At 32.5% G+C, this 19,027-nt stretch overlaps 1 protein-coding gene across 2 annotated transcripts in view; it reads right to left on the reverse strand.

The window, feature by feature from the left end:
* Window positions 1-18,230, reverse strand: part of LOC124360239 (collagen alpha-1(XI) chain-like) — an 80,512-nt gene extending 62,282 nt beyond the window's left edge. Inside the window, exon 1 of one of the 2 annotated variants that reach the window (XM_046813673.1) lies at window positions 18,103-18,226. In XM_046813673.1, coding sequence (XP_046669629.1) covers window positions 18,103-18,169 — 67 coding nt within the window. In that variant the 5' untranslated portion in view covers window positions 18,170-18,226. Of the gene's footprint in view, window positions 1-18,102 lie in introns of both variants that reach the window. The other variant, XM_046813674.1, reaches the window with a different exon arrangement.
* Between the last annotated feature and the right edge of the window lie 797 nt (window positions 18,231-19,027).

Below are 19,027 nucleotides of genomic sequence, written 5' to 3' on the forward strand. Positions count from 1 at the left end.
TTTGATTAATGCACCCATATTGATAACACACGGGTTAAGTATTTATTGTGTATGAATATTAAGTTAATATAAAATAAACCATTACTTGAGGTGTTTAGCAATTGAAGTCTAATTTTTTGTTGGTTACATACGTTATTGGAACAATAAACGTTCAGGAAAAATGTAACGAATCAAAATCATATACTCCATCAAAAGGTTTCATATTTATTATCTTTTAAAAAATACTTAAATTCTGAAATATTTTAAATGCAGCAGTTTAAATTATAAAATTTATACTATACATGTATTTTCCAGATTTTTTAAATTAGAATGTTATATTAATGGAGAATTAGAATATTTTGTACCGTATTAGATACAAGATCAATAAAGTGAAAATAGTAAATAGGATTATGACTAGAATATTATTATTAGAATTCTTATTTTAGAAAACTTTGCCGTCAGTTACTAATTAATTAATGTAATATACATTTCTGAGGGGAATGACAGTTTCAATTCACACGAATTGCCAGTAATAATGTACGAACACAATCGGTACCGGAGAGGCTAACGTATTAATCACGTCACTGGCACCTCGTTTGCATCTTTACTAGGGCGTGTGGTCTGTGAAGTGCTCAACCCTCTCAAGCTGGAATTTGTGGATTTGCTCTCTCGTGTTCATTGTTTTCACTCAAGTGCTGGGTATAGTCAACATATTCGTTTTAGAGTACAGTTTAGTGACATGGAACTGAGCAGAATATATCTTGCAGTCACATAAAAGTAAATACAATCATTTAAGTATTATAATCACTTATGTGACCATTAATAATTAATAAATTGGATTACAACTCCGCTTTAAACCGTTCCCAGGTTGAGTTTTAAAAGGCAACTTTAACTTCCCTTGGTAAAATAAGAAACCTGTGGTGCGTGCTTACTGATGAATGACATCAGGTTTCAATCTGTCTTTTTGTACGAAAAACCCGCGAACGAGTTTAAGAGGTTGAAATTTGTGAAATGTGAAACTTTACCTCTCGGCAGTCTATATTGAAAATGATACATCCGGTCATTGTGAGTCTTAATTTTTATATAGTGACTCTGGTTATATTCGTTTTATGGATAAAACGAGAAAACGCAGATCTAACAAATTAGTAAACAGAGTATATTGTAAGATTACACATTCAATTTTTCTATAATCTATCAAGACATATGACTAAATTACTTTGTTGTGTTGGTTAGTATCATACATAGCTTGAGCATCTCAGTGCTGCATTCATCTTAATGCAAAGATAACCGGTAAAGAGAGTTTTAACTGTATCATGTTGCTCGGGATTACTGATAAAAAATGGGATGAACGGAACATTGAAGGAACATCTTTATGTTCAAAGGATCTTTACTAACTTACCTTCTTGTCTGCCTGTCATAGTAAAATATTAATAAAAACTGTCTTTGCCTTTATTTTTTATACCTTTTACTATTCTTTTCTCGAAATTTAGTTCCATAGTTCCGAAACTTGCCATTTACTAATGTGTAATTTACTACTTTGTATAATAGACACTGGTATACAAACATTTACGAGTGTTTGTATATACCTAGAATAGCTTTAACAGAGAGGATACATTCTACCAACCAAAAATCACTAGATACTCGTAATTTTTGCTGGATAAATGGAAAATGGATGATGTTTTTGTTCATTTGAGTAGTTTTGCAAGTTAAGTCGGTTTGTGTCTATATAAGTAAATACTACGTACTAGGAAATGTAACAATTATCTAGAATATAGAATTTGGCCCTTAAACCGTATTAATGTATTTAAAATTAGCTACTACAGAAGTTTAATTGGCTGAGCGTTTAACGGAATTTCCCATCAGTTGATGGAGAAAGCAACATTTCAGTCTTTGCGTGTCTGTTTCCAGGATAGATAATTTTCGAATGAGTTAATTTTGAGGTTTGAAATTTGTTGTGAAATTTTCACTATCTCTATATCGGTATTGAAAGTGGTAAACATCGGTTCTTTAAGATCTTTCCTGCCCAGAATGCTGTGCGCTTAAGGTGAACGCAAAACCCCGCACTCTGACCAGAAGTCTGATGTGCATTATGTTCATAAATAAGAAACAAATCATATACATCTACATTGCTAAATAGACCTTTAATTTGACTATTTATTCAGTTAATCGTTGAGTGAATAACACAACGTAATCCAAGCGATAAGCTTAATATGTTTTCTGCCAATGAATGTTAAAATATTCACAATAAAACAAACAGAAAATTATACGAGCGAACCTTTTGCACCGCAGATGAAAGTAAACAATTATTTAGGGTTCATTACTCTTGATGATATTGTTTTCAACGAATCAGTGAAGCATAATTGAAGTGTTTGTAATGAAAACAATGGCGCCTGTCACTCACACGGAAATTCGATGTTTCGAGGACTCTGGTGTCATGTTTGTGTACGCTGTTGTCGGAGTTTGTGGTGACGTATTGATTGTTGCATAGCGAAAATAGAGGTCACGTCGGTCAAACAGCCCGGTATTTTGTTCACTATATACGTGATTGAAATTATTTCTAGCTTAATTACTCGCTGACACATTTGTTTGACATCGAGTCTGTAGACCATTCCGTATTTTATTAAATGCATTGTATCGCAACCATATAATAATTAATAATTAATAGAAACAATTGCATAATTTATAATGAATTATTTTACATTATGTTTAGAACAGTAATATTTTTTAGATATAAAACTTCGTAGAAAATATGAATAACTACAACGCTTATTAGTTATATTAGCCATAAGCACAGCAATATTGCTTCTCGTAGAATTATTATGAGAGTATTAATCATGAGATGTGATTGGCAAAATATTAACACTTTGGCTTCCGCAGAGGTGCCACAGAGTCTAGTCGGGGTTTCACAGAAGATTCAGCATGTTTAAGATCTGGGAGTGAACGCGTTGTATATTGATACTACAATAATGGAACGATATATTGATACTACAATAGTGGTACTATAATATATATTGATTCTACCTAGTATTGATACTAATAATATAGATCAGTGGCGGACTTCCCATTAGGCACGGGCCTTGAGGGGGGGGGCACAGTCTTTGAGGGGCGGCATCCAGCCGGAGGTATTTTTGCCGGTACATTTTAGGAAACAGTAGTAGGATTCCTGGTCGAATCGGTTTTTGTTAAGCAGGCGGAAGATACTGTATCTGAAATCGAGGCTAATTCAATTGAATGTTGTCAGTAGTGATGAAAGTTACATCAATGATTATCGAGGACAATCCTATGACAGCGCCAGTGATATGTCTGGGATTTACTCCGGTCTTCAGGCTCGTAGTAACCCCAAAGCACTTTATGTTCTATGTGCTTCACATTCTCTGAGCAAAGTAGGCATATGTGCTGCAAGCTGTTACTAGGAGGCAGCACTTTTTAAAATTATTTTTATTTTAAACACTTTTTTAATTATCTCCGTAAATTCTATTTTATGGTTTTTGTAGATGGGTTTATAAACAGCTTCCAAAGTTATTTCCTGGTAAAATAATTGTCCAATCTTACAAAAAAATTGAAGTGCGACTGCTCTTAGACAGTCGTCTTTCGCTGAAATAGATAAAAATGGTTTCAAAAACTCTATGGATAAACATAAAAAACAAAATAGAAAAAGGTTGGATTTGTATAACTTCGTCTTTTTTGAAGTTGGTCAATGAGTTTAATAAATTTTTAATACTAAAGAAGTGCCGAACTTTTTAAACATCTAGGATTCACATTGAACACAGAGAAAAGATTACTCCTGAGGCACAAATTAAAATAGTTGATCTAAATCAGTCAATGAAATATGCCCAAAATAGAAAGTTTAAAAAGTGTTGTATAGACGACTCGATGATTCCTTTTCAAGAATGTCTAAATATTTGACAAAAGTTCCCAAAAAACAACGTAGCACAAAGTAGTATTTTGCAGTTTGATGTATTATATTCCCAATTAAAAGTTCAAAACGTTCAAGTGCAAAGTCTATTCTGCGTAGAAAAACACAGTTACAAATGCGGGATAACTGTCTTAAAACGTTGTTTGTGAGGTTGCATTGCCTTAGTATTCCTAAAGCCGTAAGCCAATTTACATTGTATAAGCACACAACCTAGTTTTTCGTGAAATCGATACGGAAATTTTTCCTAAGAAACAAATCAATCGTCTATCCTAGTGAGGGTCTATTGGGTTAAAATAACCGTAGACTATTTGCTCCCCAGATCAATAGTTTGACATGTAAATAAAATTCCAATAAAGTCAGCCAATCATAAGAAGCTCGATTATTTGGCTAAAATGATGTTCAGCCTCTTATTTCTTTAGTTGACGGTGATTTACCCATTATTTACGTATCAGATATTTGTTTTTAAGTGTTTTAAGTTCAAAAAGTATGATCATAATTGTTATAGTTTGATATTCTTAACACTTGCGATAACTTCTCATTTCTTCCCCTAAATAAGCTAGTAGAGCTGTTGATCGAGTTTTTGCTCAAAGGAAATTCCTCTCTCAAATTCGCAAATAACCGAATTGTATGCTTAAAACATGGAAATTGGCCCTCGACTTCTAACTAAAAAATAAAAAGGCAATGTTATGTTGATAATTCTTCAATGAACTTAGGCTAAAATATTGTAGGAAAACAAATCTTATTAAAAAAAAATACTATAAACTAGTTCGGTATACAAATAAAATGCTATGAAAATAATCCAACGTCTCTCAACTATCGGTAAGTATATAGATGAAAGAGATAGAAGCATATAAATTTGAAATTCTTAAACTAAAAAATATGTACTTAGTTGTTATACACACTAGGCACTACAAAGAAGAGTAAAATGATCTCGAAGCTATCGAAGATTATAGTCTGTAACGTCGTTATGTAACAAAGACATATGCATCTCAGAACAAACAACACAATACACATCTCATAATTGGAATCGCATTGGAATTGTAGACCTACTTGTAAACACAAGTGCGACAATGTGTAATATTATGTACACAACTATTGAGAAAACAATAATTAAAATAACAAAGGTTATCAAAATATTATTGCTTGCATTTTTAGAACAGTGTTAAGAAGAGAAACGAAATAACGCTGATGATCAGGATGCTGCTGAGAAATTGTTTCTAAAAACCGCAGAGGTAGCTGTGCTCTTACGAATTTATGAACGAGGCCACTACACATGGGTAAAATGTGACGAATGTAATATTTTGTTATTAATAATCCTATAAAATTATTAACAACATATTACATAGCATACAATAGCCTATTGTATACAATAGGCTCTGTAATATTGTTCTAAGCATAACGTTAAATAAATAGATAATTATTATCATTATTATAATGTTATTATCATATAATGACTGTTAAAATAGGTAATATTTTTAGTCTCAACATAGCATGTACAACATTTTCGTGACATTATTCATTTTTCTAAACAGTAATACTTTGCCTTTTTTTTTAAAAAAGTATAGTACATTTATGTATGAGATCATATTCTATATAACTTTCTATTTTATATTAACTATGTAATAATATATTTTTATAATCTATACACTTTTCCTGTTAACCTTATACGGTCATTTATACTGATACACATAAAATAATTTATGCCTATGAGTTTTAAAATAGCTTGAGTTCATTTACTCTTTTCTATTTTGATTGAAAGTTGCTTGAAAAAGTGTTTTGAAAATGCAATCAAAAGGTTAGATTCGGTAAGGTTATGAAACTGTCACACGGCATTCAATATAGTAATACAAAGTAACATACAATAGAAAAAATAGAAATCAGACGACACGAAAAAATTAGGATGGCGTACAATAAAGCAAATAATGTTTATAAAGCTGCATTATGTACAGGTTAACCATAAATTAGTGTATCCAAACTTCACCGTTTAAATTGTCAGTTCAAAATAACTAAGAAACATCATATAGAGCATAGTCCTATCTTGCTTAGTTTACAGTCTGTATGTCTTTTTGTGTTAGTTAAGGGAAAAATACATCTTTAAATTGAATAAGGTCATATAGGCTAGTTCAAAATTTGAAAAACATTTAGTCTAATTAAGACCGGTTTTGAATAAAATTCAGGAAAATATCACATCAAGTTTCAAAACGATGACCATGCAAAATTTTTAAACTGTAATAGCTCGCAAACGGGAGATTTTATGAAATGTTTATATTGATAGGAAAATATGACGTTATATTAATAGATATGACTTAATAAATAACACTGTAGGAGTGTTCAGGGTCAAGCTTGAATCAAGTCACTTGATTTTATATCAAAATATGGCATTGGTAACCTTTAAGCTTCTATTGATCTGAACGCTATTATAATCGAGTTGTTACTGTTGTTAAACTTGTTTGTTTAACTGTATAATAATCAGCTGATTTTTATATGTAATCGTTGAAATTACTAGCGTATTGTTGTAATTTTGTACTCTTGTTATACAACGTTGTTTTGCTGAATTAATTTATATATTTTGTTTTATTTGTTTATTTAAATTATACGTAATTACTTCAAGTGCGACCACAAGGACTTCCAACCGTCACTCCTGCTGAGACCGCAGCAGAAAGGACCTGACTTCAACCTCGAAGCTATCGCGCTTATCAATATCTCTAATGTTATCTGGTACGGTGTTCCACAAAAGAGATGACCAAACGGTGAAAGTTTTACTATATAAAGTCTGTCCTATGAATAAGAATTGATAATAAAGATGCATCTCTAAGAGTTCTGCGTGCACTAATATCAGACATAAGGACAAAATTTTGGTCCAAATAGCTTCAGTAGCTACTTTGAATAATTGCATGCGTTAAACAAAGTAGATGAAGATTTCGTGTTCTTATCAAGCATAATTGTTCAAAATAAGGAGATATAACATGATCATAACGTCATATGTAAAAGATGAGCCGAGTACAATCAAAGTAACGAAAGTGCCTATGTGGTAATTCTAACTATAAATGTACGGTAATTGCATAATATTCCAAAAACAACAGTCCCTGGCCCGTCCGTAGAACGAGTAGCTCAGTTACTGAAGTGTACAGTAAAGGTAACCAAAGTGTCAATATGATAGCAGGAACTACAACAATGTCCGTTTTACAGGTTTAATTAAAGTTAAAACGGCTCGGCAAAGCTCGGGTTAACTCGTAAACCAGGGTTTACCGGTAGTAACTCGAGCATCGGTTAACTTTGAATGTTATCGGCCTAGCACTTGTTGAGCCACCCTACATAACACTAGTCTCTTAACTTTGTTTACGAACTCGTATGCAGTTGTGTTAAACGAGAGAATCATTCGACAGGAATATATTTATTGTGTAAACTCTTATATAAGTATATACTTTACTTGTATTTGCTCTGAGTCCTTTATCATTATATTCTGATCTATCATTTTGATTTTAATACTTTACATTAATTGGACAAAAGGAAAAAGTTTCTTTTTTGTAATTTGGAATTAGTCATGATAGTAGGCGGTAGAACTGGTATAAAAAGTTAAAATTATGTTTTATCCCAGCTCTATGATTGAGTGGCCTATTTAGGGAAATTGACGTTTCAAGCAGCATTGTGTGTTTTAATCTTTGAAGGCAATACATTTACAGTAATATCACTACATTTAAAAAATAAATATAAATACAAATCTAGAAATAGGATTTATTTAATTTTTTACAAGTTATATTGTTTGAAAATGAATAAATATAAAACAAATTACAATATTTTGGAATACGATACCGGGTTGTAGCTTAAACAATCTCAAGTAATAGCGCACATTGATATTAATGCTGGTAAAATGTAATGTTTAAATGCTGTATTTCGGATATTAATTATGACCCTTATTGAAACGGTAAGTACAGATATATCCTCAGTATTGTCAAATTAAAGAATTAAGTATTACTTGTCATTAGCTGATTGAAAATTGAAACTCCATGTATAATACTTTAGTGTTATTGTTTTTTTTAACAATTTAAGCTGATTTGTATTATATACAGTATGTTTACATGTTCGTTTTCATTCTCGTTTCTTTAGGCAATGCCAATGTAAAGTTTTTAATAAAAAAGATTTTGTTTTTATTTAATGACCAAAAAGATAAATGTATAGTAGTTTTAGCCATTTAATGATTATAATGTAATTATGTATGTAATTAGAAACTATACCACAATTTCATATCTTATCCCAAGTTAGGTAAAGTTGCTTATGAGATTTTATTCGACAGATCACTATCCATTATTCATAACTTCTTTTGAAAGTTGTTAAATATTATTTTTACAGTTTTATAAATACGATATTTGTAAATTACAGACACATAAAATACGCAATCTATACTGCCTATTAGGAAGTTCTCATACATGTAGTACTATTTCTACACATATACCTTTTAATGTACTCCACACGATAAAAAAGATTTAAAAAAATTGAAAGCAATAATAAAAGCTACGCATAAAATGAATATCATATTGATGTTCTGAAGGAGTGGAATGTAGTTCAGTGAATGATGAAAAAATTTTTAAGAAATTCAAAAGGAAAGTTTCTCGAGAGGTACCTATGATTGAATACACATTGATATGATATCCATGGATATGAAAATATGTTTTGCAAAATTTGCATTTTAATTTAATATTTAATATACAGTTTACTTCTTACTGAATGATGCCTGAAATTAGAAGTTAATAGTATATCAGTGCGGCTTGATAAATCAGATCTCACGATGAGATTTACGACCATCTCAATTGAAATGCTTGGACAGTATTAAAACTAGGGCTCCAATTGAGGGCATAGTTAGGATAGTCGATTTAAAATTCACTCATTGGCTGCGCGTGAATGAAGGCTACTATTCGAGGGACTTGAACATTTTCATTTATGACTGTCTGTCTGTTCGCTCGATATATCGAAAAGAAACACAACTGTAGATTTTAATTGATGCATGCAACCTCAACAAAGTCTATTACGCGACACGTAATATCGCTTACTACTACTACTACTACTACGTTGTTTAAATTAAATCAAATGCAATCTTTAATTGCTCGTAACAATTGTACATTGTATGGCAAACGTCATAATTTATTCTAGATTTTAAACTCTCATACCACATTACCACCACGGCCAAACTTACGTCATTGTTCATACATTCCAGTCTAATTCATCCTTTGCCAATCTCAACCCTCTTCCAGCGCTAGAATCAGTCATCGAATTGAGCGGTCTCTCAGTTAAACGCCAAAAACTCGTCAACGCTGTAGAATGCATTTGTCACCAGAAAGCGCTGAAAACTATCGTTTGACACCTTGGGCGTTTGGGCGTTTTTCATAGAATTTGGCAATCTGTTGATGAAATGAACACCTTCCTGCGAAGGCAAGGGCTCATAAACCACCGTTCTGTGTCTTTCAGTACGGTAGTTATCTCTGCCTCGAGTCTCATACCCGTGTATGTCACGTTCTCTGGTTAGGGCACATTTATACAAACAGAACAAAGATGTTTCTAAAATGTAGAGACTGGGTAAAGTCTATAGTTGCAAATATTTGAATGCTGTCCTGCACGACACTCTGAAATTCAACTTTGCGATAATAACAATAGTTTTTTTTTGCAATTTGAACACTCTCAGGAAATTATTTCCTGCGCAGGCTCCCCACAACACCACTCCATAAGAAAGATGAGAGTGAATTAGTCCATAATATGCCGCAATCAATACCTGACTGGGGCAGTATCGGGCCAAAGACCCCAAAACATATATTCCTGACCCATGGTCAATGTAAAATATACCAGTACGCAGGAAACAGCCACAAAATATATACAACCAACCACCTTTTGAAAGAACATATTTATAGAGATGTGTAAAATGAGAAACAATCATGAGAACATACAAATGAATGAGTTGATGCTTGGTAAGCAATCCAATTTCTGAAGTTGATCACAGAGTTGCAATTTGATGAAAGACTTCGAGATAAGAGTAAAATAAGATGCTGTTTGTAAACCTCAATAAGGTTGATGAAAGGGTAAAAGTTGTCTCGAGACTACTGAAGGATATCTAAAATTAGCATAATCAAAATAGCTGTCGAGGACCGTCTCACGTATATGCAGGCTGTGTAATTTAGTTATTATGATCTCCAGTTATGCTATTGACAGCAAAACAATCTCTTTTTTAACAGTTTTATTAGTTATTTAAGATTCACTCATCTTAAAATCAACACAAAAATGTGTGTGTAGAACAGGGATGTCTAGTGGCAGATCCATACAAAGCCATTACAGTTGGAAGGTTTATAAGAAGAAAATGAGATGCACTACCAGACATAGCTGTGATTAAGTATGACTAACTGCGTAGTGGGGAGGGTCTATGATGCGTCTGGAGGCTATATTTACTGTATTTTTGTTTTATTCAAATACATTTTGAAATTTGTAAACCCTTATTTTTTTAATCCACTGTGTGGGTCAAATTGATCAACATGATCAGTTTCGATATGTAATTTTAGCTCAACACACATTTTACATATTCGTAAATATGTGTGAAAACCGAATTGGAGACAAAACTTCAACAAATATTCAACCTTGTAATTAGAGGCTTAATCATCTAAGATTCATGGTGTATGTGTCATGGTACAAGTGGCTAAATTAAATGATGAAACGTAAAGAACCATCTTACCCAACTCATTACGGGAAGCAGCGTGTTTAGTAACTAGCAGTTTATTACTGTTAGTGTTTATTTTAAAACTTCTGATGGAAACCGGATGGCTCTACGGGCACAACAGTTAATGTGCTTTTAAACGGATAGAGAATCGATGAATCGTTTTATTTTTATTGCGTTAGATATCCACTTATTTTACTTTTATGTCTTTGATGTGATAGACTGGTTCATACAAATTCTTTTGGGTCACAATACCATTAAAATGTATGAACTCAATGTTCTATTTTGATGCCGTTTTTGGAAGGAGTAAAATAAGTTTATCCATGATTTTACTTTAGAAAATGAAGAAAAATATGTTTTATAACCCCAGAAATAAAGTAGTGGAAATTTTAGCAAATTTAACAGGTGTGAATAATTGGTTTTAAGAGTTTTTACCTAGGGATAAAAACAACAAGGTGTAATAGTACATCTATTGTAGCCAAAAGGACTATCATAGCAAAACTCGCTAAAAGTTATCTAGAAACTCGCTGATGTTATAAATTACTGCTTAAAACTTCTAGGGTTTAATAATCACATGATAAATATTTTTGACAGGAAGAAGTGTAATGCTTTAAAATATAGACATTTTAGATGTTAAAGATAGGCATTTCCCCAAGTATATGTTGCAAAAAAGAAATGGTTCCTAGAGTTAGAAAATGCAAACATATCCCTAATGTCCACTTTCTTATTCTCATATTATCGAGGCATGGCATAGAAATTAAAATTTTCACCTTATTGAACAAATTCTTATTTTTGTTCGCGTATGAAAGAATTGTAACTATCGGTGAGAAATAGTTATAACAACAAAATTATACATGATAATATTGCATGTTTAAACCAAATTGTTCCATACACGATAGTCGTTTGTTTGTTTATGCAAGTAACATGATGCTGGTTGTAATAATACATTGGCAAAGTTAGAGCTCGTGATTAATTAGGGATTATTCACTTATAATATCTGAATTAAACATTAATTACCGTTATATATAAAAATGTGTACAAGTGTGTACACGGTTATGCAAGTGAAGACCCACAAAAAACACAGGGTCCCAAAAAATCGGAAAAAAATAATTCTTACACCTAAAAACACCCAACATTTTTATGGGTTTAAAGTTTTTTTACTCAACTCCAAATTTTTATCCAAGATTACCAAAGAAGAACTTTTTCTAAAAATATGTTACAGTTGTTACTTTTCAGCGCATTTCCAATTTTATTACATAGTCCACATTTAGGATATTCTTAATGGTTGAAACCGATATTAAAGCCCATTATACGCAAGGATCTGAAGCATTACTGTGATTATAATATGTCATTGTGTATGTCATACTATAATCATACACAAAGAAAAGGTGTTGAAAATAAGGATATGAAGATTTTACAGTATGTACTTAAAAATTGAATGAAGAGAATAACATGTTTTAAGAAATATTTTATATGTATAAAATATTTCTTATACATATATGTCAACTACCTTAAATAATATTGTATTTCAAAAACCAATTTTTTTCAAATCATAAACCATTATATACAATGTAACTCCCTGGACATATAACTCATATTAGAGGCTAATGTAACAAAATTGTACTTTTATTTGTAACTGGTTTATTTGGACTTCAATATATTATTTCAAAAATTTTGTATTTTAAATTCCTATATTTCATTATGCAGTAATAAAACTTTTTCCAGCTTTTCTATCTAAGACCACCGCAATAAAATAAATATTTTTGACGATTAAAATCTTTATTCTTATTAATTTAGGATTTTGTGAGTTTATCCAACCGTAATGCTAGGCAACTACCAAGCCCAGGAAACCTGGCCCTCTGTTAAAAAAACACTAATGCTAAAAATAAATCAATTCATAGTAATTACCGCACAGTATGAGTAATATATTAACAGGGTAGATCTTGATTAATTTGATTTCAACATATTTACTATACTTTATGAATTACGAATTATTAAAAACACAGATGCAACATCGTGTGTGACTATATTAGAAGGGAACCGAACCAGCGAGAACTGTATTGGTATATTTGATCAAAGCAAACATTCAATTATGTAAATTAGGATGTATTGCTCATAAACCTTCACGGTATTCATTTCTCATACAGTATCTTGTTCTAAACTGCAACCTACCCGTGACGAAACTACCAATACAAAATATGAACTTTTATATCAAATGTTAGGCTTTATTATCAGTTGAACTTGTTATCAATGAACTTTTATATCAGTTTAGGGCCCTTTGATGATACTGTATAAATTCACAATATCTATAGTATATGGTCAATAGTGAACTCTGTTCAAACTAAAACAATAGCAAGTTGTGAACGGTTACTTTGTAGTCTTGATTTAGTGAAGCTGACGTGACTATTGGAAGGTGGAACACTTATGAAACAAAATGGGAAGGCGGCAGAAACAATCAAGTTAGTCTGGAGTGGTTAGAGGCGGGGCAATTGGGCCAATTGAGGGGTCAAATACTATGTCTCCTTCCATCCTTGGTGGGGATAAGTTTGGCAGATTCGAATTTGAAATTCTCTTTACAATAAAATAGTAAAAATTGCTGTTTCGTGTTATAACCTTTATTTGATAGGATAAATAAATAAAACACTAAATTAACTAAGCCATTATGTTTATTTGTGTAAACCATCCCGAGGGAATAACTGACTTACCGTTAAGTTTTATACTCACTATGAGGAAAAAAGTAAGTTTTCGATCTTAACCGAATGTGTATTCTGTCTTGAGGTAGTTAGCAAACATACGCGCACACATAAAAGTGTAAAGTGAGGGGATCTAAACCACGGTAGAATCCACTAACTAGGAACAGAAGACTGACAAATTAAGTGATACACGGCATGTTTATTACCACATTATTACCATTGTAATATTCTGTTCCAGAGATTACAACAAAATGAATATTAAATTAGGATATTCCCTATTAAAGTAGATAGAAATTCACATTTTTATCATGCTTTATTCCCTCACGGTGCCAGAAGACTGCGAGGAACATCTAGGTAGTATCAATGTCAAATGATTAAACACTTTTTAAACATAATAAAAATTTTACTCATTATAATATAGTTACTAATATGTATGTCCTACCAGAATTAAATTACATTTTGTAAGCGTATTTTTCGACGGGGTAATAGAGGAAAGTAATAACATGTCCTGCAAATTCAATTAATATTTCTTATTTCTTACTTACAAAAAGTAACACATGACTCAAAAATGGGTTTATAAACAACAAAGCTAGTAAAGTTTCATAAGTGAGGTTTCCTTAATATTATTAGTTGTACTTAGACTTAGAAATTCCCTTCTCAAAAAAGGTAACTATATTAAAATATTTGTTGGAACTCCCACATATGGCACATAAAATTAAACTACACAAATTCTTGAAGTTCTTTTTGCGATAAACTTGATTATTTAAAAACTGGCTTAAGCTAATTTAGTATATTTTAGTTAACCAAATTTTTTGTTCAGAATAGCGCAGATAATATTACTAAAACTGATTTCGTTTTTACAAGACTTTGAAAATGATATGTGTTTTCGATAAATGATTTCATTTGATACTTTTTAAAAGATTCCTTAGGGGATGATTGTAACGTTTTTGATCCTAAATCAATACGGAAGGTACTTACAGTTCAGGAGCCTAGAGTCAATTTGTAGTGTATAAACGACTTTTTACCTAGTTTGACATGAAAAAATTACTTAACTTATTTACTTTCTTAGAAGAAAGTAATCGCTTGGCAGCAGCGATACGTTTGGTAGTTGTCGATTTAAGAAGGTATTGAAAGGGTTACAAGCATACTAACGCTTTCCTCTCATATGACTTTTTTCTTGGCTTGATACAGGTACAATGGACCGTCAGACATGTAATTATAAGTTGAATCACATTAAGAAAACCCTCTAAAGATCTCTTTTTGACTGAGACTGAGAACGATCAGTCTCCATGTGTTATACTCTGACGCTGATATATACTATATTCAGAACGCCAGATAATGGTCATCCAATGGTCCGTTCCGAACGTAGCTTTCGTGTGAGACTCGGCCAACACTCATATGGTCAGAGCTGCCATATTACTCGTAGTAGTTGTGCGATACGGTGTTATGCTTGTACGACTTACATTGTTGAAATAAGACGTTGTGTAAGACCAATCTTTTCCGATAGGTTTTACACTAAAAGAGCTCCAAAAAGAGCTTAAACACCAAAATGTTAACTCACACTTCGCGTACAGTAGCTAAGGTGGGAATGGTTGCAGTTAATTTGAATGTTGAGTTATGCTCCAGTTGAAATTCCTCTTAGTTCAGCGACTGCAATCTGACGTGTCATAGACTGGAGTCTGAAGTCGTGTACGTCTGAAAATATCCAAAAAAGTCTCGTCCCATGCACTACGATGTTTTAGACACGATCTACTCGTATAAGCACAGGGGAGGGTCCGAGGTTTCTCCAAATAACGTAGCTATGAGGAAAGAGCTGAACGTGACTCCAGATTTCAAGAGTCAAGTCTGTGACAGTGCCAGATCTCAGATCTCTGTAATAAGAGGAAAGTGATCTGAAGCTAAAAATCACCATCCACTTATCACCATTGTTTTACCACGTGTGAAAGTTGAGTGAAATAAAAAGATGTTGCGTTAATTGTGGATAGGTGCTTAGACCTACATGTATACTTATTCAGTACCTAACAGTTCCTTCTTAAAATTGTGTTATTTATTGTTTATCAGGATGTTTGTTTGTATATCTGTCCCGCACAATAACTCTTGCTAGAAAGGTTCAACTTGGTACATAGTTCCTTGACTTTCGAGTTAAAATTGTGTTATTGTCTATCCGGATGTTTGTTTGTATATCTGTCCCGCACAATAACTCTTGCTAGAAAGGTTCAACTTGGTACATAGTTCCTTGACTTTCGAGTTAAAATTGTGTTATTGTCTATCCGGATGTTTGTTTGTATATCTGTCCCGCACAATAACTCTTGCTAGAAAGGTTCAACTTGGTACATAGTTCCTTGACTTTCGAGTTAAAATTGTGTTATTGTCTATCCGGATGTTTGTTTGTATATCTGTCCCGCACAATAACTCTTGCTAGAAAGGTTCAACTTGGTACATAGTTCCTTGACTTTCGAGTTAAAATTGTGTTATTGTCTATCCGGATGTTTGTTTGTATATCTGTCCCGCACAATAACTCTTGCTAGAAAGGTTCAACTTGGTACATAGTTCCTTGACTTTCGAGTTAAAATTGTGTTATTGTCTATCCGGATGTTTGTTTGTATATCTGTCCCGCACAATAACTCTTGCTAGAAAGGTTCAACTTGGTACATAGTTCCTTGACTTTCGAGTTAAAATTGTGTTATTGTCTATCCGGATGTTTGTTTGTATATCTGTCCCGCACAATAACTCTTGCTAGAAAGGTTCAACTTGGTACATAGTTCCTTGACTTTCGAGTTAAAATTGTGTTATTGTCTATCCGGATGTTTTGTTTGTATATCTGTCCCGCACAATAACTCTTGCTAGAAAGGTTCAACTTGGTACATAGTTCCTTGACTTTCCAGTTAAAATTGTGTTATTGTCTATCAGGATGTTTGTTTGTATATCTGTCCCGCACAATAACTCTTGCTAGAAAGGTTCAACTTGGTACATAGTTCCTTGATATTCGAGTTAAAAGGTCATATATGGTAAAACTAAAAATTTTAATAGATATTTTTAACTGGTATCATAGCTAACCTCGAAGAAAACGAGAAAAATCAAAGTAAACAAACTGAGTACACACGTAGTAACACATATGATGAAGCTCGTACTTTGTTGAATAGGATGGTAAGGCTTTCGTTTCTGTCGGTCCCTTCGCTACTCCGGTTTATTTATTTACTCTCTCACCTTCGTTTTTGTTCGTTGCGTTAAATGAAGCAAAAACTATTTCACAGGTTGCGATGATATTTCCAAATATATAAAAACGTGTAGTGGTCAGCATAGTGGATGTAGATTCTATTTAGTAAAACCAATGAAGTAAAGTGTTTCATAAAAGTTTGTTTACAATTTAATTAAAAAATACATAGAACTAAAATTTTTTATTTTGGTAAATAAGGCATTACTTGTATACTGAAAAATGTTAGTCTGTAAAGTGCTGTGTAGCATTAGTATATAAAATAAAGTCTTTTACTTTCCTGCAGTGAGTAAGCGGATCACCTTATTACATCATCTTATTAAGTGCAATAAAAGGATTTGACCAAGTGTTGTGATGACATGGGTGTTAGGGGGAGTGAGTGGGGGTGTGTTTGTGTCCAGGCTTACTCATCCCGGCTCCATATTGCAGCTTAACCATCCCCGAGCTGTCGTTCACAAAATAATACGGAGTGTTGGTAAATATTCCACCTACACATTTTTTAATATTGCTGGATGCTTACTGATCTGTGTATTGTATTGTAGGCCAGAAGTTTACAGATTTGACTTTTCATCGTCGTAAATTTAATTTTTAATAGTTAGAAGTGTATAGTTAAAACAGAGATGCTCTATATTCAAATGATATATTGCAGCATGCATTGCAGCATAAAAGCATACAAAATTGAATATGGTGTGTAAATGATGTGCTAAATTTCTTGCATCAAATATAACTAGTTAAGGTGGCGCAATTAGTTTTCAGTTGGTGTAATTTTTAAAACATGTAAACAATATTTGGGTACATCCCTTTTAATTAAATTTTTTGAAGACAGGAATAATACAACACAAAGATTTAGTATTTTACGAGGAATAAGTGATAGGAATTCGAAGCAGAATTTCGGGATAACTCCTCAAAAACGATTGAAAATAAGGATATGGAATTTTTACAGCACGTACATAAAACATGACTACAGGGAATTAGATATTTTATAGTAAAAAAAAAAAAAAAATAATAATTTCCTTTAATTAAATTTAATTCGAAACTATAATTTCCCGAAGTTTATAAATATGTTATTGGAAAAAAACCATGTTATTCTCTGAGATTATTCACGAACTTCCCGTAAATAATTCACATTTGTATCTTATTACTTTTATATGGTTCCCACTACATAATTAGCTAAATTTCGTACTCAAAATGCCTCTCATTCGTCGTGAAGTGATATCAACATTTCTACTGTTTCTGTCTTCAGAAAAGTTATCTTAAAGGCTTTGAAATTAAAATAAAAACCGGTTTCTACTCCTCATTAATTAGAGTAATTAGGAAGTTCTAAAAGAGGGAGCAATCTGTAAATTATGAAAAATGGCAAATGTTGTGTAGGAATGTGCTATGGTTTGGAAGAAGAAAGGGGTCTTCCCTCATATAGAATGTAACTTATTTCAATATAACCTAATTAATTAAAGTAAAAATTTATAGTTGATGAATAAACTTGTTATATCTCAGTTAATTAGTTAGTTTCCTGACACAATGTGAGGATTGTTCATCGATTTTAAAGAAGAGGAAATGTGCACCTGAATGTAACACATATTTCCCAAAGATCAACACACTGACTGACCTGGGACGGTATCCTGCGAGAAGGTAACTGAGAAAGCCAAGAGTCCGAGGAGCAAGGGAGGCTTCATGGCGCACAAACACTGCCTGCCGCGCGGTACTTCCACTGTCCAGCACAGCTGGTGCAGTCGTTAGTCAGCTGATTACTGATTATCGCGCCAACAGCTGAATGTCAAGGACTGCGCTCCGCGATGCACGGCTCATTCATGGGGATGGCACTGTCAACGTTAATAGAGACAGATGTGTACCAGCCTACTTTCGTCATCAAACAAAAATACCACAAAAATTGCATAAGCTATGCGACATATTGCTATTTCCTACTGAACTATGCTATTCCTTGAGAATTATATTAAATCATCCATAAACAGTTTTTTCACTTATACGGTGAAGCTTTGTTAGATGTATCATTTTAACGGCAATTTAAAATCTTAAAATTCATCCCAATATCCTTTAATGAGCCCAATCTACCATTTTTATTTCTAGTTATCCAACAAAAATCCTCAAATTTTGGTTAGAATGTTAACGTCCATTTATAGATAAAAGCTATATACATTATCTTATATTGAAAGGTCTTTAGTTAGTCACAAAATATATATATATATATTTATAAACATTTCTTTTTGTTGTCCTTTCTGGAACTAAACATTTACTTTATAAAGTTAAGGTAAATTTTAAGGATCTCACCGAATCTAAGTCGAATTAAGTATTTTTGATCTTTTTCAGGAGAAGTTAGCTTAGTGGGGGAATATGTTTGAAATCTGCAACCATGAACAGTAAATATTCACACCACTTTAAGAAGAATGTATTGTAATAATGAACCTAATTTGAAAACGAAATGTGTTAGTGTTTTAAGTCGGTCCACTTAATAAAGAAAAAAATTGTATGGTGTTAATTCTGAACCAATTACAGATCTCGGCTGCGATTATAAC

Source organism: Homalodisca vitripennis, chromosome 4 (genome assembly GCF_021130785.1).
Source record: "Homalodisca vitripennis isolate AUS2020 chromosome 4, UT_GWSS_2.1, whole genome shotgun sequence".
Classification (NCBI taxonomy): domain Eukaryota; kingdom Metazoa; phylum Arthropoda; class Insecta; order Hemiptera; family Cicadellidae; genus Homalodisca; species Homalodisca vitripennis.